General features: G+C 59.6%; 4 protein-coding genes across 6 annotated transcripts in view; 3 read left to right on the top strand and 1 right to left on the bottom strand.

The window, feature by feature from the left end:
• The first annotated feature begins 598 nt into the window (after positions 1-598).
• IP6K1 (inositol hexakisphosphate kinase 1) lies at positions 599-8,057 on the top strand. 3 transcript variants are annotated; one of them, XM_010224581.2, is made up of 5 exons: positions 599-977; positions 2,930-3,140; positions 3,911-4,092; positions 6,497-6,672; positions 7,545-8,057. In XM_010224581.2, exons 1-5 carry the CDS (start codon positions 755-757, stop codon positions 8,052-8,054), a joined length of 1,302 nt encoding a protein of 433 aa, XP_010222883.1. In that variant the 5' UTR covers positions 599-754; the 3' UTR covers positions 8,055-8,057. The 3 variants fall into 3 exon arrangements, with proteins under 3 accessions (XP_010222883.1, XP_088383395.1, XP_010222881.1); XM_088527269.1 differs by having other exon boundaries at positions 601-850; positions 3,908-4,092; XM_010224579.2 differs by having other exon boundaries at positions 607-977; positions 3,908-4,092.
• A 2,664-nt stretch (positions 8,058-10,721) lies between these two features.
• On the top strand, positions 10,722-12,590 carry GMPPB (GDP-mannose pyrophosphorylase B). Its single transcript, XM_088527252.1, has 7 exons — positions 10,722-10,969; positions 11,046-11,094; positions 11,187-11,488; positions 11,565-11,643; positions 11,720-11,847; positions 12,082-12,264; positions 12,408-12,590. The coding sequence occupies exons 1-7, from the start codon at positions 10,760-10,762 to the stop codon at positions 12,537-12,539; spliced, it is 1,083 nt and encodes a 360-aa protein (XP_088383378.1). The 5' UTR covers positions 10,722-10,759; the 3' UTR covers positions 12,540-12,590.
• Positions 12,591-13,111: 521 nt separating this feature from the next.
• RNF123 (ring finger protein 123) overlaps positions 13,112-19,720 on the bottom strand; it is a 44,921-nt gene continuing 38,312 nt past the window's right edge. Inside the window, 4 exon segments of the mRNA XM_088527240.1 lie at positions 13,112-13,222; positions 13,354-13,439; positions 13,601-13,695; positions 13,811-13,953. Of these exon segments, the coding sequence (XP_088383366.1) occupies positions 13,123-13,222; positions 13,354-13,439; positions 13,601-13,695; positions 13,811-13,953 (424 nt within the window). The 3' untranslated portion in view covers positions 13,112-13,122.
• On the top strand, positions 15,151-16,662 carry AMIGO3 (adhesion molecule with Ig like domain 3). Its single transcript, XM_088526635.1, has one exon. It carries the CDS (start codon positions 15,151-15,153, stop codon positions 16,660-16,662), a length of 1,512 nt encoding a protein of 503 aa, XP_088382761.1.

The following is a 19,720-nucleotide window of genomic DNA, read 5'->3' as shown; positions in this document are numbered from 1 at the left end:
TGCAAGGAGGTGCTGTAAAAGCAGCAGGAAATAGCTGTTGCCCCGAAGGACTTGCAGTAATAAATCCAAGGGGAATCCATTTGGATCTAGCATATGCACAACAGCAGAGGGAATATTGGCATCTTATTGCAGGAATCTCTTAGTGCTTTGGAAAAGGAATAGTGAGAAAGGGCAGAAATGGTTTTATGGTGGGAATTGAATGGGAATTCTTACGCTTGTTCTGCTTGTGCTCTGTCACTCTTCCTGAAAGGCAGATGTTGACTTGGTTTTTAACTGTGGTGTAGGACACAGTTGGTGCTCTGTTATGGCTTTGCTGTATTGATAAGATAAACTGAAGGAAGGCGCTAATATTCCTTAAAGATAGGAATAGGGGCAGTTCCTTCTTGCCCTGTCTCTTGGTGATCCTACTGGAGACACTCTAGATGGGGATGAAACAGCCTCCAAATTAGTGCGTGTTCCCTGCAAGGTGAAAGAGAACATGCTGGAACAAGAAGGATGTAAGTTGAGAATGGAAGAGGAGCAGTTACGGCTATAAATAAATACCAAGAAATAACCTCGAAACTTTTCTTAGGAAATAGGGAGCGGATGCAAGTGGTTTTCCACTCACGGGGCTCTGCTTTTCTTTTTCAGATCCTCCGAAGGCAGCAATTTGCCAGCATTTCTTAGCCGTTGGCTGCCCGTCGCTTGCCGAGCTCCCCCTCCCAGCCCATGTGGCTCTCCCCATGCTCCAGGAGTGCAACCGGTGCCCAACGCGATGTGTGTTTGTCAAACCATGGAAGTGGGCAAGTATGGCAAGAACGCCACTCAGTCCGGAGACCGGGGGGTCCTGCTGGAGCCTTTCATCCACCAGGTGGGTGGCCACAGCAGCATGATGCGCTACGACGACCATACCGTCTGCAAGCCCCTCATCACCAGAGAGCAGCGCTTCTACGAATCCCTGCCCCCCGAAATGAAGGAGTTCACACCCGAGTACAAAGGTGAGGCCTGTTGCTGCTTCAGGATGGAGATAAACCCCTCTCGTGGACCTCCTCTCTCCTTTTCCTGGACCTACCGATATGTTTCTGTCTCTCTGTCTGCTTTTAATCTTTTAATTTTTCTTTTTCTGCAAGCTAGCAAATTAGCAGGGGCTTTTGGAAAGGAGGATGTTAATTTTCTGCAGGCGTCCAGGGTTTAATGCTGTTCTTGCTAACCCCAAAGTGATGGCTGTAGTCTGCAGCTTCAAGTTATAGATGTGTTATCGCTTATTGCTACAGCAGTCGACCTTGAGCACCTGAAGTCGGGTCATAAATACACCGAGCACTTGCCCATTCCAGCCTGGTAATTTATTGCTGCTTCATCCTGTCGTTTTTAGTGCCCTGTATCAGAAAGCTGCTGCAGGAGGAAGTGTTTCCTCCCCAGCGCTGAGGTGCAGCACTTGGCACCAGCCGCATCCAAGGAGTGGAAAATTCCAGCCTCCCTATCGCTGCAGGAGGGAGGGCAGCTTATCTTTGCCTTGAGAAAGCTCAATGTACCTGTTCGGAGTGGGGATGGCCACGGTGGCCTCCCGGAGGACTCCTGCTCTTGGGGTTCCCTCTGCTGCTTTGTCACCGCTTGGCCCCGGCAGGACCGGCCCTCGGGGACAGCTGGGGCCACCATCTGCCCGGGGTCCTGTCCCTCGCTCTGCGCGCAGCCCTGGGGTCTCCAGGCAGTGTCAGCTTACTCATGTCCTTAGGCCGATCACGGATGAACGATGCCATCTCGGACGGGTCCTTCGTGTCCTCAAGCCGCTCTTGGGCCAGATGGCGCTTTGGTGACCCTGGGATTGAGGTGACGTCAGGCCTCGCTTGGGAGAAATGCTTAAAACTAACAGAGCTGATAAGCCAGATGGAGGCCTGTTGCCTCCTAGTGAGGGCCCTCCTGGCAGCCTGAAGGTATGTCACGTTCCCTCACACCCCTGGGAATCTGTATCCTACCTACAGATCCCTGCTGGTGCCAGCAACCTTCCCTGACCTTCCTGGAGTGGCAAATACTGGGGCTGGCATTCCCTGTTTGAGCATTTGGATGTTATTCTAACAACCCACCCCCTGTTCCATCAGGGTGGGTTGAGGGACATGGGCAGGTAGGACAGAAATAGTCCTGCTCGCTTGCACCAGACCAAGGTAGTCCTGCTTCCGTGATCTCCTGTCACTGGGATCCCCGGGGACATTGCAGACCCCCTATGTACAAGACTCAGTCACTTAAGGTACAAAGCTGCAGTTGTCACCTAAGCCTTAAAACTCTCTATTTCATAACTCAGGTGCAGGAGAACTTTATTTTTCTTTTTTAGTGGAAAAAGCCCACTCCTCCGTGGCAAGGGATGTCCTTGTAGACAGCAGGAACAGTTCTGCGGGACATGGATGCTTACCCGAATGACTCACGTACATATTCCATATGCTTCAGCCCCCTTCTTCATCATCATCCAGGCAGCCTGCCCTTGAATTTCTCCAGTTTGACCCCTCCTTTGCTCTGAGGACTGGGTACTGGATGGATAATGACTTCCCTCAGATACCAGCTGTGCTTTGCCTAACACAGCTCAGGAAGTTGTTAGGGCAGTGGCTAAAAGCAAGCCCGGTGTATTGAAATGCACCGAATTTCCTGCAGATGGCACAGCCTTCCCTGCCCTGCTGGCTGTTGGCTCACGTAGTGAGCAACCCTCAGTGGCAGAGTGCTGCTTGAGGGACTTCTCCTTTGTGCCCTTAACAGCATTTTAGTTTCTCCCTTGTGCTTTTTAGCATCTCTTCATCCGACTGGATTTGCTTTGCTGCCTTTTTTTTTTTTTTTTTTTTTTTTTTTTTTTTTTTTTTGCTGCCTTTATTTCTCCCCTCTATCCCATTGTACGTTTGGATGCTGCTGGCTGTGTATTCCCTGGGGGATAACGGTTGCAATGACTGATCCCCCGTCTTTCTGGCAGGCGTTGTGTCCGTCTGTTTCGAGGGAGACAGCGATGGCTACATTAACCTGGTGGCTTATCCTTACGTGGAGAACGAGGCTCTGGAGCAGGACGACGCGCCGGAGAGGGACCAGCCGCGACGCAAACACTCCCGTCGCAGCCTCCACAGATCGAGCAGTGGCACCGAGCACAAGGAGGAGAAACCTGGCCTGGCCAGTGACGGCACCGAAAGGTAAAGCTTTGGAAATGGAGTGAGCACGTCCGCTTGCGGCCCTCTTCGCTGAGGGCATTTGGTGCTTGCACACAAAAGCTTGGCTGTCTCGTACTTGCTAGCCCAGGGCACTTGCGCAGACTGGCACTGCAAACCTTGTCAGGAGTTGTGTCCCATTCAGGACAAACATGTTTGATTGGATTTGTAACCAAAGGACTAGCTGTAAATATTGCAGCTCTTTTCTGCTCGTTGCATTGGTAATCTAAAGTAAATGCACCTTTCACAGTCAGAACTGTGTTGGACAAGATATGAATCGTTTCATGAGTGCTGGTTTTCACGAGACAGGAGCAAGGATTTCCCACTCATGGAAAACTGAACCAATGTAAAACCAACCCGGACTTCTCCCTTCTCATATGAACATGATTCTGACGTTCTCCGCTCCATCTGGTCACCAATCCAGCGTTTTCTTCCAGGGCTACCTAGAATATAGGTCTTTGGCTCATCACTGCAGCACGAGCTCACAGAGAAAGAGGAGATATTCCTCTATTTTGTTAAGTACAGCCCAGCACAGATGTTAAATAGCCAGTGCCCTTGAACATGGTTCCGAGTGTGAAAGTGAGGATTTGCTGCTAGGAAGCTGCTGTTGGGCAGGTTTATACTGTGGGGAGCGTGCAGCAGAAGGGACAGGAGATGACCCGGTGCGGGAGGCAGGTTTGTGTGCAATGGCTGTAACTCTCTGCAGAATATGTAGACACTAACAGGCAAGCTTGTTCTGTTCTTTATACCAGCAGCATCCAGGAGATGAAGAGTCCCAGGGTGGACTTGCACATCCATTCAGATGTTCCGTTTCAGATGTTGGATGGGAACAGCGGGCTGAGCTCTGAAAAGATCAGCTACAACCCCTGGAGCCTGCGCTGTCACAAGCAGCAGCTGAGCCGCATGCGATCGGAGTCCAAGGAGCGAAAGCTCTACAGTATCCTTTGCAGAGCAGAACCAAGCGCCTCGGGTCGCTGCCGCTGGGTTTTGGGTTCAGTTTTGGGCCAGGTTTTGCAGAGCAGCAGCGGCAGGGGTAGCTTGTTGGCTCATTGCTTGGGAGGAGCTGCTCTGCTGTCGTTGTCCTTGTTGCCTTCCTGGGGTCTCTCCCAGTTCCATAGTGTCTTTCTTGATGGTGATTCAGAACTGCACACTGCTGAAGGTGCTGGTAACCAGAGGCTTCCCAGGAGAGTAAGGATGTTTTCTCCTCTTCCTCATAACTCCTATCATTCACTTTTGTTTTAGCTGCTATTCAGTAACGAAGTGCTGATGAAAACTTCTTGTTGTAAACAAGATACAATTCTTCCCAGGTTTTAGTTGTCTTAAAACCCACTGCTTTATACAGTAAGCCAGGATACTTTTTTCTCCCCACTCTGCAGAACTTCATCTGCCCATTTAATGGCCAGGTCAGCCTCATAAAGGCTGTCTGGGGTCTTTCACCGCCATTCCTCATTCTTGCAATCTTGAGTAACTGGGTGGAGTCAACAAACGTCATATCAGTGTTCATTCCCCTTTCTGGATCGTTTGTTGAGGAGCGTTGGGTCTCCACACAAAGACCTTACTGATGACTTTGGCGGTGGGATCAGTCGGGCATCCGCAGACTTCATCTTCCGAGTCCTCGGCCTGCTGCTCAGCCTCTCCAAGGAAGCGTTGTGTCAAACGTCGCGGGATTAATCCCTGCTGCTTTATTCAGTCTAATGCCTCATGCCCACATTTGTCAAAGGACCCTAGGATATTTGTCAAGTGCGACCTTCTTTTTCTATAAGGTCTGTACGGATCCTTCCTTGATAGCTCATGATTATCTCTGTCTGCTAACTCTGCTCTCTATTACAGTTTCCTGCTGAGCTTTCTGGTACGTTTCTATCAGTCCATAGTTCTCCCAGATGTCTCAGAATCAGTGTTGCGGTTGCCCCCTTTATCGCGTAGTGCTAAAGCAGTTTTAAATGTGTTACACGTTCCATTTAATTCAAGAGTTTTTGCCTCAAGTCCTTTAGGATTCTTGGGTGAGACCATCCGGATCCGGGGATTTGTTACTCTATTTGTTGGACGTCTGCCCTTTTGTGCAGGCCCTTCAGTCTGAGACAGTTCTGGCTTGGAGACCCCCTAAACTCTTTTGCAGTAGATGCAGAAGCAACGCTGCCATCCTGCTTTTCTTCCCAGGGTCTCTCTTTCTAGTTTTTATTCATTTATTTTATTATCTTGATAACTTTTTGTATTCTTTTGTTGTCTTTAAACCCTTCAGACGCTCCGAATGGCTTCCTCATGTGGTTAAGAAGGACTTACTGAATCACTCCTCATACACTTGTGTGTGACTTTCCAACTTGCATTTTTTTTTCTTCATCTCCCAGGGCTTGATTCTTTTGCTTGCACAGAGACAACCGTACTTTTAATAGCTCTTTTCTTCTGCCTCAATTTAAATGTGTAGACTTTAATTTTCCCATTCTTCACGAATGCCTTGAGCCTCCAGGTTTTAGTTTTGAAGAGTGTCCACAGCACTTGCGGAGATGTAGATCTCTTTAGCTCTCCGCTGGGCTTCCTTTCGGCACACTTCCTTGTTCTCTGTAGTTCCTCTTTCAAAACCGACACATTTTTTGCTGAATTTCCTTGGCTTTTGTGCAGACTATGAACTTCCCAGCAAGGCTCACCTAGTTGTGCTGCGCTTGCTGTTTCAGAGCAATGTTTGATCCATGGCCTGCGGCGCTCCCCAGGGCACAGTTAACGGTGGGTCTTTGCCCTTTGGGATGAGCCGCTCCGTGTGCGGGCACCGGCGGTCTCGGGGCTGTTCTCCATGTTGTACCTACCATGAGGGTTGCCTGGTGAGCGTGGTGGTGACTGAAGCCTGCCGCAGCCATTGGGTTTCTGGCCTCTGTAGCTTCTCCAGTCTCCCCCTGCGCGCCCATCAACATTGCTGTTCAGGTCAGACCAGTAACATTGGTGCTATTGAGCCTTGAGTTTGAGTTGATGGGGATTCGCTGTTCTTTATCTATACTGTTAAATTGTTGACTTGGTTTTTAGGCTCTTTCTTCATTTGTCACCTCCTGGCTGTACCGTGCCTTTCCTGACAGTGCTCTGGTTCCTTGCCTTCTTCCTGCCGAGTGTTCAGTGGGATCTCTTCCACGTTAGGCATTCCACTTTGCAGTGTAATTTCTTAGCTTCCAAGTGTGTCAAAGCCTGTGTCCTGCTGTTTGGGGGTTGCCTTTGGCTTTGCCCTCCCAGGCAGTTCTTCTGTGTGCTCTTCACTCCCTACTTTTTTGTTGCCCCACTCTCCTACGATCCCGTCGAGGCGGCGGTAGCCCCACGGAGCAGCATCTTTGCCACACGAGCTCTCCTTGACGCTCTCACAGAGTTCCTTTTGCTGGAGAACGTGGTGCATCATTTCAAGTTTCCTTGTGTACTTGATCTGAAGATGGGGACCAGGCAGCACGGAGATGATGCCTCGGAGGAGAAGGCCGCTCGGCAGATGAAGAAGTGTGAACAGAGCACTTCTGCCACCCTGGGGGTGCGCGTGTGTGGGATGCAGGTAGGGATTCCCCAGGGCCCATGGGCTGCACTTTACTTTTCCCGGCCCCGTTAGAGCTTCTACTAAAGCGCTTTCTGCTGAGCTTGAATTCCTGAGTCTTCCCGCTTCAGGTAAGTACGATGGTGCCTATGGTACCCGTGTTTTGCATTTGCTTTTAAGCCTACAATAAATGCAGCTCCTGCTTTTTCCCACAGCTGTTTTCAACACTGAAAATTTGGGGGTTGCAAATAAAATCTAGCAGGCCTGTGTTTCTTAGTGTTTAGCCAGAAGAACAATCCCCAGCGAGGTGGGGAGCGTCTCGGTTTCAGCAGCATCTGACATTTGCTTCTGCACGGGGAGTTGCAACCTCCTCTTTCCTTGTGGTTAGTCCTTGAGCAGAAGGATCCGTCTGTAGTGCGGATGTAGAATACAGTCATTCCTTTCCCATCCACACGAGTATTTTGTGCTGCAGATCCCTTTCCACAGGCTCGGAAGCAGTCGAGGTCCCTCGTTAATATTATGCCACGTGACAGTAGTACCTAAAGGCAGCCCTTGCTGCTTGAGAAGTATCTGGACTGCCCCAGAACTCAGCTCTTCAAGACTGGGCCTGTCATGTCCTGCTTCTTGGGGACCCTCAAACTGCTGAGCTGCCCTTTGGGCCTCCCAGGAGGGAAGAAATTCTTAGTGGTGACGATCAAGGTGCCTGTGGGATGCGCCCTTAAGATGTTTTGGGATTTGTGGAACAGGCCCAGCTGTTCCCTGCTCACTCCTGGAGTGGTGGCGGTGACGTGGGAAGGTCCATCTGTGTTGGCAGTGCCAGACAGCTCTAGGTTACCTGTTTATTGCCTTAACCTGTCCTTCCTTCTTGATACGTATTTCCTTTGGCCTTCCAGGTCTATCAGCTGGACACAGGGCACTACCTATGCAGGAATAAATACTATGGACGCGGCCTTTCCATCGAGGGCTTCCGCAATGCCCTCTACCAGTATCTCCACAACGGCCTAGAGCTGCGCAAGGACCTCTTTGAGCCTGTCCTCGCCAAACTCCGAAATCTGAAGGCGGTTTTGGAGAGACAGGCCTCCTACCGCTTCTACTCCAGCTCCCTCCTCATCATTTACGATGGGAAAGACAGCCGGGCCGGGATGTTGGTGGAGCGGCGGGCGGAGATGCGCCCCAAGCGGGTGGACAGCGCGCTCGGCGAGAGCCCGCAGGCGGGCAGCGGCACGGAGCCTGGCCCCGCGGGGCAGCCCAAGGTGGACGTGCGCATGATTGACTTTGCACATAGCACCTTCAAGGGCTTTCGCGATGACCCCACTGTGCACGACGGACCTGACGTGGGTTACGTGTTCGGGCTGGAAAGCCTCATCAACATCATGGAACAGATGCGTGAGGAAAACCAGTAGCCTCGAGCTACGGCCTCTCCTTGTCCTGGTGGCAGGAGCAAATAAGACCACCTACTACCCCAGGAAAAGCAGACACCTTTTGGTTTTAAACACTTGTATCGCTCCGTTGTTTTTAAATGTACTTGGATAGAAGAGCTAAGGGGAGGCAGGATGGAAGAGCTCCTGGCGCCTGTCCCATGGCTTTGACCACACTAGCTCTGCCTTTGGGAGGAGACTCCATAGCCGCCCGCTGGGCATGGGGCAGCCCGGGGCTCCGCTCTTGTGTTCTGCAGGGAGGACTGGACGCGGGAAGAGAAAGCAGGAGAGAGCAGGGCTCTCGGGGCTGGAGCTCTGTCTGGGAGCGCATCCTGTCTCGGGAGCCCCCGGAGTGCCCTTAGCTCCAAGCTCTTCTGGATGATGTGGAAAGACAGGGGTCTCGAGTGCAAAGCAGCGGCAGCGCTGCCAGCACATGAGCAGCGCCCGGGCTGTCGCCCGCCCCGGCCTGTGCTTCTGCTGCTGCCTTTTCCTCACGCTTGGGCACTGTGAATCCCTGGCCCAGGTGTGGAAGTCAAGTGACCAAATGCCCCTGGGGCCGAGCGGAGGCAGGAGGAGGCACCGCGGCGCTCCCGCCCGGCCTGCCCTCCTCCCCTGCCCTCTGGGCCACTGTGGGAGACGGGGAGCCCTGGCAGCAGCGGGGCCTCCTTTGAGTAACTGCCTTGGACCGCTGACCACGCAAGAGCTCAGCTCCTGGGCTAGCAATAGTACCTGTAGCACGTTACCGTGACCCTGGGGCCCCTTTGGACCATTTCAGTTTTTTCCCTTTGTGTCATGTTGGCCCTGCAGCTGAGCCTGTCCTTGCGGGGAGCTGGGCTCTGTGACCCTGCGCTTGGGCCAAGCCCTTTCTGGGAGGTGGTGAAAGAGAAGCCTGAGGGCTGGGGCTGAGCCCCTTCCTGCTCGTGGCCGGGGGCTCATAGGCTGTGGGGCACTGTCATCTCCTGCCTGCTTGAGCCTTGCTGGAGGCAGTCCGTGTCCCAGCTCATTCCCTGGGGCAGCAGGAGAGAACCCCCCTGGGGGATGTGGCCTTGTGCCCACAGCCCTGCGTTAGGCGGGGGCTTCCCTCCAGGAGGGTGGCACTGTTGACACCCTGGCTGGACCAAAGGGAGCGGGTCTCCTTGCTCCTTCCGTGTGACGCTGCAGCGGCTGCCTCAGCCGCCCTTGGGGGCTGCGTGCGTGCAAGGGCAGGGCCTGTCCCCAGGGAGGGCATCCTCCCCTCGCTCCTGCTGCCCTCCTTTTGCCTGGCCCTGTCTTCAGCCCTGTGGCCAGGCCCCTCTGCCTTTTCAGGGGAGAAAAGGAGGCAGCGAGGGTGTGCAGCGGGGCTGGAAGTGCCCCTGAAAAAGCCATGTTACCGTCCTGGGCTCTGCCTGAGCCTCAGCAGCACCAGGGCCCTGCACTGCCACGGGTGTCGCTCCGGGGAAGGAGGGGGACACGACCCCCCCATCTCATGGAGCATCTCCATGGGGCGATGCTGCTTGTCCCAGGGCCCTTCTCTCTGGCTGGCAGGGCCCTCTCTGGCTGGCAGGGCCCCCTCCTGCATCACGCTAGTCCCAGCACCGAGCCCCTCCCTGTGCCCCTTCCTTTGGCTTCCGGGAGCGTCCCGTTCAGGTCTAGCTCGTTGTCCCGTCCCTTTCCCCAGCATGTTCTCCGCGCTCGCGCCAGACCCGCCAGACCTGCCTGCCGGGGCAACACGGGGGCTCCGGCGGGAGGGGAGGGGGCTCCTCGGAGCCCCCTTTCCGCCCCCCCGGACCACCGAGATGGCAGTTCCACCGCTTGTAAATAGCCTCCACAGCAGTTTCTTTTTACACGGAATACTCACCCTGTTTGTGTTTCACTGAGAACCAAAAAGAAAAGAAAAAAAAGAAAAAAAATCAATTAAAGAACCTGGTTTTGTCTGTGCTGTGGCATTACTGGGTTTCCGTGGGGAGGGAGCCAGGCGGCCGCGTTCCTTCCCCAGCACCGAGTCCTCCGAGTGCCTGGGCTCTGCTCCATGGGGCTGCTCAGCCCTGGGTTCAGGGTGCAGGGCGGGAGGAGCTGCAAGAGCCAGGGGAGAGCCAGGAACCGGAGGTGGCCGAGGGGACGAGAACCCACAAGCCGCGATCTGGTGCTGGGAGCAGACCCTCCAGGGTGGCCGCATCCTGCTCTGGGCGCTGCTGCTCTGGAGCGTTTTTGCCCTTCTCGGCTCTATTATTTCTCTCCCAAAATAAGACCGCGGGCGCCCCAAACGCAGCGCGGGGCTCTGCAGCGCGGGCCGGGGCAGGTGGCCTGGCCGGGGCGGGGGGTGACCCCGGCCTTCCCCCGCAGCGGCCCCCAGCCCGAGGGGCATCCCCGGGGGCGGGGCTTCCCGGAGGGGCGGGGCTCCCGGGCGGGGCTATTTGGTTCAGGGGGCGGGACTGTAGGTCCTAGTGGGCGGGGTGATACGTCCGGGGCGGGGGCTATCCTCATTAAGGGGTGGTGCTATACGCCCTAGGGGGCGGGGCTTCAGGACGGGGACGAAGCTGTAAGCCTCGGGGGGCGGGGCCATCCGCCCGAGGGGCGGAGCTGAGAGGCGTGGGCGGGGCCATCCCCCCGGGGGCGGGGCCGCGGGGCGGGCCGTGACGCGGCGGCGGCGCGCGGTGACGCGGAGGTGGCGCGCGCCGCCCTGACGTGGCGGTGGCGGCCGCGGCGGGGCGATGCGGGCGCTCATCCTGGTGGGCGGCTACGGGACGCGGTTGCGGCCGCTCACGCTGAGCACCCCGAAGCCGCTCGTGGAGTTCTGCAACAAGGCGCTGCTGCTGCACCAGCTCGAGGCGCTGCGGCAGGCCGGTGTCAGCCATGTGGTGCTGGCCGTGAGCTACATGTCGGAGGCGCTGGAGGCCGCCATGCGCGAGCAGGAGCAGCGGGTAAGGGCGGCCCCGCGCCCGGCCCCGGCCCCCGCGGCGGAGCCCCCGCCCTGACCCAGCCGCTCTGCGCCCGCAGCTCGGCATCCGCATCTCCCTGTCGCACGAGAAGGAGCCGCTGGGCACAGGTAGCGCGGGGGGCGCAGGGGGGCCGTGGGCACGCGCAGGGCCTGGGTGACGGGCACCGGGCCCCGCAGCGTCGCTCACGGGACGCTGGCAGCGGGGCCACTGGCGCTGGCGCGTGACCTACTGGCCGAGGACGGGGAGCCCTTCTTCGTCCTCAACAGCGACGTGATCTGCGAGTTCCCCTTCGCGGCGCTCGCCAGCTTCCACCGGCACCATGGTGGAGAGGGCTCCATCATCGTGACCCGCGTGGAGGAGCCCGCCAAGTACGGCGTGGTGGTGAGTGAGCCCGACAGCGGCCGCATCTGCCGCTTCGTGGAGAAGCCGCGCGTCTTCGTCTCCAACAAGATCAACGCCGGCCTCTACATGTTCAGCCCCGCCATCCTGCGCCGCATCCAGGTAGGGGCCGGGGGGCCAGGCTGGGCTGCGGGCCCAGAGCTGTGTTGCCGCTCAGCCCTGCGCCGTGTCCCCCCAGCTGCGACCCACCTCCATCGAGAAGGAGATCTTCCCGGCCATGGCACAGGAGGGGCAGCTCTATGCCATGGAGCTGCAGGGTAGGATCCTGCACGACGGGGCCCGGCCTGCACTGCTGCCTCTGCTCTAGCCGTCATGGTGCCTCTGTCCCTGCAGGCTTCTGGATGGACATTGGGCAGCCCAAGGATTTCCTCACGGGCATGTGCATGTACCTGCATTCACTGCGCATCCAGCACCCTGAGCGGCTGCATTCAGGGCCTGGTATCGTAGGGAACGTGCTGGTGGTAAGTGCTGTCCTGCTGCTGGTCCCACAGCGTGTTTGGGGGGGTCCCTTCCAGTAGGGCCAGGTAGCTGCTACCATTCTCACCCTTGCACTGTGCTCTCCTGTCCCTGCGCCTGTCCCCAGGGCTTTGGCACACGCTGCTTTCGTGGGCAGCGCTTGCTGAGTGGTGCTGGGTCAGTGCAGAGCTCCCTGGCCATGAGCCCGGCCCCAGTCAGGCACCTCTTCTTCCTCCCAGGACCCCAGCGCCAAGATCGGCGCCAACTGCATCATCGGCCCCAACGTGACGATTGGGGCTGGAGTGGTGGTGGAGGATGGCGTGCGCATCAAGCGCTGCACGGTGCTAAAGGGGGCCCGGATCCGCTCCCACTCCTGGCTGGAATCCTGCATCGTGGGCTGGAGCTGTTCTGTGGGGCAGTGGGTAAGCGACGGGGCAGGGGCTGCACCGTGAGAAGGGGGCAGCGCTCAGCTCCTTCACCTCTCACTGCCCCTGCCAACGGGACTGGGCCTGTGGTGCCTGTCCCCTGTCCGCAGTGTGTGTGTGACGGGGCCTTTCCTGAGCAGGTTCGCATGGAGAACGTGACGGTCTTGGGTGAGGACGTCATCGTGAATGACGAGCTCTACCTCAACGGGGCGAACGTGCTGCCGCACAAGTCCATCGCCGAGTCTGTGCCGGAGCCGCGCATCATCATGTAGCAGCCGCCGGCTGCTGGTTCTGACGGGATTAAATATTTATATTTCCTTCTACCTCTGACCATCGTCTGAGCAGGGCTTGAGGGCCAGGGCCATTCAGCTGCTGGGGCCCAGCTTCTCCCTCCCATGACTCAGGGCACCGTGTAAAGAAGAATAATTTAATGCTCTGTCTCATGAAGTCGGGCCCTGTCCCGGGGCGCGTTGAACACCACACAAACGTACAGCCCGTCCTGCCCCGGGCTCGGCCCACGGCTGCGCCAGCCCAGGCCCCTTGCTCGCCCGTGTGGTCCATGGTGTTGTCCCTGCTGCGGGGGGGACGATGCCCTCGCGGCTCCCTCTGCTTTGGGGGAGCGGGGAGGGATGCTGCCCCCCCAGCCTGGCTTCAGGCCTCCCCTGAGCCAGCCTCTCCCTTCCTCCCATCCCCCTGCCCAGGCCCTCCGTTTGCTCCTGGCCTTCAGCCTCGGGAGGAGGAGGAGGAGGGCATGGTGAGGTATGAGGGCAGCAGGACTGGTGGCAGGAGCAGCTGGTGCAGAGCCTGGCGGGTCGCCCCGCTGAGCCAGGCGGGCCCGGGGAGTGGGGCTGGGGGCTACGAGCTGGGGGGCTTGGTGAAATCGTCCACCCCCGTGATGGTGGCCTTGCAGAAGAAGCAGTCCTTGTTGTTCATCAGGTGCTGGTTGATACAGGCTCTGGGTCAAGAGGGTGAAAAAAAACCAGCGTGAGCCCCCCGGCCCGATGCGGAGGGTGGGCTGCGCGCCAGCAGCTGCCCCGCAGCAGGGTGTGCGGCGCCCAGGTCCTCGCGCGCGGGGGCTCTACTTACTTGCAGGACTTGTGGGAGCAGGGCCGGAAGATGGCCGAGATGGGGTGTGCGTAGCAGATGGGGCACAGGTCTTCCTCGCTCGTGGGCTGCGGAGGAAGCGCCAGGTGGTCAGCAAGGGGCCAGGCCAGGCTGGGCGCCCTGGAGCTGCCCCCGCGCTCGTCCCAGCCGGGGTGGGACGCGGGGGCTGCGTGAAAGGGAGGCTGCGAGGGGGCAGGTCGGGCGCAGCGGGACCCGCTGCGGGACTCACAAGGGTGGTGGCGGCTGCCTGCTGGGACTCCTCGCTCAGGTGGCTCAACATCCTGTCCACCTTGGCCAGCTCCTCTGTGCTGATGTACTCGGTGTCTGTGGAGATGAAGCGGGGCGGGGTGGGGGGGGGAGTTGCAGGACGCCTGGCCAGACCGGCACCCCCAGGGCACCCCTGGGACCCTCTGCGGGGACGCTGCGCCTGGGCACTTACAGGTGTGCAGGGAGAAGTGACGCTTCTCGGCGGCCGGCGGGGCAGCTGCCAGGGCCGAGGGCTCTGCGTGGCCCAACAGGTACTGGATGGAGCGCAGCTGGAAGCAGGGGTCGGCCAGCAGCACGGCCGTCGCGCGCTCGGCCCTGCGGACACACACACCGTCACATAGCGGCGCCCCGGGGAGCCACGGCTGCAGCCCGCGCCGGGGAGCAGCAGGTTAACAGCAGCCTCTCGCTCCACAGCAGCCGCAGCGGCCAAATGAGCCATTTGCTGCCCTAATGGAAACCAATTCCCCAGCCTGGCTTTCCGCTTCCCGCTAAGAGAGCCCGGGCTCCGGGCGATGACATTCCTCTGCGTCCTTCACCGCCCCAGCCCCGCAGGCTGCAGGCACCTCCTTCTCCGCAGGCACCCGCCGGGCTCAGCCGCCTCCAGTCCCCGTGGCCTTGGCCGGGGACTACGGGCTCGAGCCGCGACTGCCGAGGGGATCCCGGCTGGACGGAGTGGGGGTGATGGCGATGCGAGAAGCTGGCAGGCAGAAGGGGGAAGAGGCAGCAGGTCCTGCACGGTCCCTGCTCTGAGACGGGGAAGGGACGAGATCGTAGCCCGGAGAGCGTCGGAGGCGACGAGGAGGACGATGCCAGAGGCTGATCCTGCGATTTGAGCCACCTTGGGGCATCCGCCTGTGCCCGTGACACGACCTGCGGGGCTCTGGAGGTGCTGCTGCCCGCACAGGACGGAGGCTGCGTGCAGGGCTCAGAAGAACATCCCCGCGTCGCCCCGGAGTGCAGGGCCCTCTGCCAGCACCGCGCGACTCTGCCGGCTCGCGGGGCGGGAGGGAGGGCTGCGTGCGGCCGCCCGGCCACCGCGGCCACCACTCCCCGCGCCGGGACCAATGGGATCCCGCCCGGCCCCCGCGCTGCTCCCAGCCCGCTCGTAAATAGAGGCAGGAGCGGGGCTCAGAGCCCAGCTCGCTGCAGCCACCGGGCCAGGAGGCACCGGCCACCGCATGGGGCCAAAGCAGCTCCGAGCCCCGCGGCGACAGGGCCCCTCACAGGGCTCCCGGCGGCGACAGGGTGGCTTCCGGAGACCCCTCGACGCGCCCGGGGGCAGCGGCGCCGGGCGGCAGGGAGCTGCCCACAGCACAGGTACCCGGCAGCGCCGCGTGAGTCGCGCGCGGGCTGGGCCGGGCCCTGCTGCCCCGTGACGCGGGGCAGCTCCTGCTGCGCGCAGGAGCCTTCTCGGCTGCTCGACGGCCCCTTGCCTGGCAGCGTGGGGGGCCCTGGGGCGAGTGGAGCGCCTTTACACGACCTCTCGTCTCCAGCGAGTCCCTGCCCTGCACCATGGCCGCGTGGGCGCCGGCCGAGCGCCGCTGGCAGTGGCTGGCGAAGCTGCTGCTCCTGCTGGCGCTGTGGGTGCGTGGCCAGGTCCCCCGCACCTGCCCGGCTGTTTGCATCTGCACCTCCGACCTGCTGAGCTGCAGCCAGCGGGCGCTGCAGCAGGTCCCGCGCGCGCTGCCCCGCACCGTGAGCACGCTGGACCTCAGCCACAACGTGCTCATGCAGCTCCCCGACGGCTGGCTGGCCGCCCTGCTGCACCTCGAGGTCCTCCACATGAGCCACAACCACATCAGGGACCTCTCTGCGCAGGCCTTCCGCAATGCCTCCCACCTGCGGCACCTCGACCTGTCCTCCAACCGCTTGCGCGCCATCAAGAGCCACTACTTCGCTGCGCTGCTGAGCCTGGAGGAGCTGCTGCTCTACAACAACTGGATCGCCCAGGTCGATGAAAACGCCTTTGCCAAGCTGAGCGGCTTGCGGAAAGTGTACCTGAGCTGGAATAACCTCACGCATTTCCCCTTCCGCTCCGTGCACGGCCTTGGCAACTACAGCCTGCGCACGCTGGACCTCTCCAACAACAACCTGAGCAGCATCCCCGTGGAGGAGCTTGCAGCACTGCCGGAGAACATCCGCAACGGCCTCTACCTGCACAACAACCCCGTGACATGCAGCTGTGCCCTGTACCTCATGCTGCGGCGCTGGAAGCAGCAAGGCTTCAGCTCTGTGCAGGACTTCTCCGAGGAGCACACCTGCAAGGTCTCCGACAACGTGCCCCGCTCCCTGATCAGGTTCCTCAAATACAGCCAGATGTTTGAGAACTGCTCTGCCGGCCCCGAGGACGCCCCGCACGCCCGGCCCTTCCCCGCGCTCGTGAGCCAGACCCTCCTCATCAGTTGCAATGGCAGCGTGCCGGCGGCGGCCCCGACCTACATGTGGATCACCCCATACCACGAGCCCGTCAAACACCCTGGCAACAGCAACCGCTCCTTGGAGGTCTACAACAACGGCAGCCTGAAGATCACGGCGGCCAAGCCCTGGCACTCGGGGGTTTACGTGTGCCTGGCCATCACCAGCCCCCAGAACTTCAGCAGGGTGTGCGAGGTCAACGTGAGCGTCCACTACCCCAAGCCCGACGGGGAGACCTTCAGCACCGGCCTCACGACGCTGCTGGGCTGCATCGCCAGCCTGCTGCTGGTGCTCATTTACCTGTACCTCACGCCGTGCCGCTGCCTGAAATGCGGCAGGAAGGCGGCCCCGCGGAGCCCTCCGCAGGAGTGCAGCGCCCAGTCCTCCATCCTCAGCGCCACGCCGCCAGCCACCGAGGGGCCCAGCCGCAAGGCCAGCGCCAACAAGCACGTGGTCTTCCTGGAGCCCATCAGGGAGACGCAGAACGGCAAGATCCGCCTGGCCCTCGGCGAAGACTTCCCCGACGCCAAGCACCCCAAGGTGCTGCAGCTCAAGTCCGACTCGGAGTCCATCAGCTCTGTCTTCTCTGACACCCCCATAGTGGCCTAGTGGAGCTGCCATGAGAGCCGGAGCTTCCCGAGAGCCACGTCTGCCCGGGGGAGACGTGTCCTCCATGGCTGCTGAACGGAGGGTTGTTAGGCACCCCCTAAATCCTCCCTTGACTGCTGCCTGTGAGGGCAAACCTGCATCACCCGCTACTGCTTCATCCACGCGCGCTTTGGGCCCAGCGGGCACATCGGTGCCCAGTGAGAGCTCCTTGCGTAAGTCACTGGCAATGGCCTCATTAGGGCGAATGGCACCGCTAATTAACCCGGCTCTCCTGCACGGCCCCCCCTCCACTCCGGCTTCATTCAGGCAGCTGAACATTAACGGGGACGCCAAGCCTGGCTGCATGGCACGTCCCCGGCTACGCGTGAGCCGGGCGCTCCCACCACGGCTCCCCCGTCGCAGCCCTGGCAGTAGCCGGGGACGAGGTGGGCGCCCTTGTGCCCCTGGGGAACAGAAGTGCCACTCGCGGAGCCCTCCCCTCAAGCCCCTTGCAAGGGGAGCCGGGTTCCACCCCCGGCGCAGCCTGCATGGCCAGCGCGTCCCTCTCCGGGCAGCGCCGTGCAGGCAAGGGGCACCTCGGCGCGAGCAGAGCCATGCAGCCAGGGCAGCGTTACCAGCGTTCGCCTCCCAGTGCTCTCCAGAAGCTGTAAATAGTGAAGACAGGAATGATTAGGTGACGTGATACAGCGCCCCAACCCGCATTGCTCAGAGCTCCCCATGCCACCAAGGACGATGAGGTCTCGGATGCAGCATCCTCCCTTCTCTGTTTCTCCTTGAGACGGACAAACGCGCGGCTCAAGCACAGCTATTTAGGCAGTAATCTAATAAGTGTATCGATAAATGTGAGTAATCTCTCCTCTCTTGGGTCATAATTCTCTAGTTACATTTGAATAAAAAGAAAAAAAAAATGCCTATTTTTTTAAGCTCACGCTGGTCCGAGTGTCTCCTTGTCCTCGCAGGGAACTGGTGCAGAGCTGCCCTGGCTTCCCGGGGGAGGAGGCTGCTTCCCACCACCCCTTGTGCCGGCAGCCGGCTCGATCCGGAGGGAGCTGGGAATCTTGCTGACCCGGCTCGAGGCGGGCAGCGGTGCCCACGATGCGCACGGGCCCGCAGCCGCTCTTACTGTCAAACTGCATTAACTTCGCCTCGGTGAGGGGGTGGAGATGAGCGGAGAGAGAGCTGGTGGCCCAGGGCTCCAGTGGGGGGACGTGTCAGGTCGCTTGTCCCCAGGAGGGCAGGTCGCCCGATCGACAGCTTGGGCACCAGGGAGGGAACAGCACCCACCTCCAGAGCCCAGGAGCGAGGAGCCAGGTTTAGACCTGCAGAAAAGACACCTTGGGAGACACTGCAGTGTCTCCCGTGGCGGGGGCCCTGCTTACCTTGTGCTGGTGGCTCTTGCAGAGCCACGTTCCTGGGCCTGCCCACCGGGGAGCAGTGCTGGGGTGTCACACGCAGTGGCTGCTGCCCCAGTGACTTGCTGGCACACGCGGGTCGAATCCTCTTATGTGCCCTCCGTGTGGAGCAGGGCAGGGGCCAGCACTGGCTCCATCCAGCCTTTGGCCTCTCCCTTCCGAGGAGGGAGAGAGAGAGACCCTCCACCTCTGCAAGCACCGAGCACAGGGCTGCTCCATTTTCCCCCAACACCAGCCAGAGTCTCCCTCTGTGTCACCCACGGCTGCAAGGCACAGAGCAGCCCAGACACAGCCTGCACGGTGCAAACGGGCAGCAGCACCTTCCCCACAGCCCTGGCTCCAGCAGCTGTGGGCAGCAATGTCCCACCGCAGGTCCCGAGGACCGGACGGTCGTTTTGCTCTTCCTTGTCTGCCTCTGCCGCGCTTGAGCCCTGCCGCCAGGGCTAGCGACTGTCCTTCAACTCCTTCCGCACTCAAACGAGTGGCTTTTGTCCAGCAGAAAAAGTCAGCCACGCTCAAAGTCACTCTGCCCATCCATCCAAGGAGAGCAGAGCGCGCGGGAGGGCGGCGATGCCCAGGGATCCACAGCCTCTCAACGCGCCTCCCGCAGCCCCACGCGATCCGCTCGGCTGCCCCGTGCCCCCCTGAGCCGCTGCAGCAGGACGCGGAGTGACAAGAGCTGCTTGGAGTGGCTGGGAGGAGATGGCAAGGTGTCTCATGAGCAGGGAGGCACCATTGGGTGCCTGAGCGTCCTCCTTCGAGGACAGAGCTGAGGCAGCACCATCCCCTGGCTTTGCATCTAGGCAGGGATCCCACTGGAAGGACAACTTGAATTTCCTCCAGCCTCAGTTTCTAAAATGCGGCCTTTTGGACAGGAATCTTCTCAAAGTTCGTGCTTTGCTCATCAAAATCACTCCTCCATCATCTGCTGAGGAAATCACCTTTAACCCCTGCAATCCAGCACCCTGCTGACGTTCCAGCTGCATTAATCACCCCAGAGTCCTGCCATGCCTGAAAAACCATCCCAGAGATGTGCTAGGATAGGGGGTATGCAACCCTTCAGCCCAGCACGGCTGCCAGAGCCTCCAGAAACCACCACAGAGAAAGAGATGAGAGCCCAGGGCCCAACCACTCCATGTTCCCAAACATCCCCGGTGCTTGTGGAGATGGTGCCAGGCCCCATGGGACACAGCAAAGCTCCGTCTGGCTTGAAGCAGGTACCAGTTCCTAGTGCCATGTCCCTCTCCAAAAGGAGAGACCCTGGTGGAGGCCAAGGGATGTGTGGTCTGGCCCAATGCTGCCAGCTCCTGCTGGTGGGACAAGATGCTGCTCCAGCCTCAAGTTTCTTGAAGGACTTATGATGGGAGATCATATGGCTGCTTCTCTACTACCATCCTTGTAGGCCTCCTCACAACTCCTCCCGCTGTCCTATGCTCAGATTAGCTCCCCAAGCCTTAGGGCACCTGCAAACTTGCACCTCCATCTGGATGAAAGCTCTGCGAAAGCCCATGCTGACCGTGGTGTAAGCGAAGCCCACGAGGTTCTGCCCCAGGACCCACCAGCCTGGACAAGGAGAGCTCTTCTAGGCTGCCTGCAAGATTGCTAGCCCAGCAGCAAGGACCTCGGCTACGCTGAGGATGGTATAT

This window comes from Tinamus guttatus, unplaced genomic scaffold (assembly GCF_059628265.1).
Source record: "Tinamus guttatus ecotype Peru unplaced genomic scaffold, ASM5962826v1 Tinamus_guttatus_pri_ptg000026l, whole genome shotgun sequence".
Lineage (NCBI taxonomy): Eukaryota > Metazoa > Chordata > Aves > Tinamiformes > Tinamidae > Tinamus > Tinamus guttatus.
The sequence above is the reverse complement of the archived record's forward strand: the minus strand, read 5'-3'. Positions and strand labels throughout refer to the sequence as shown.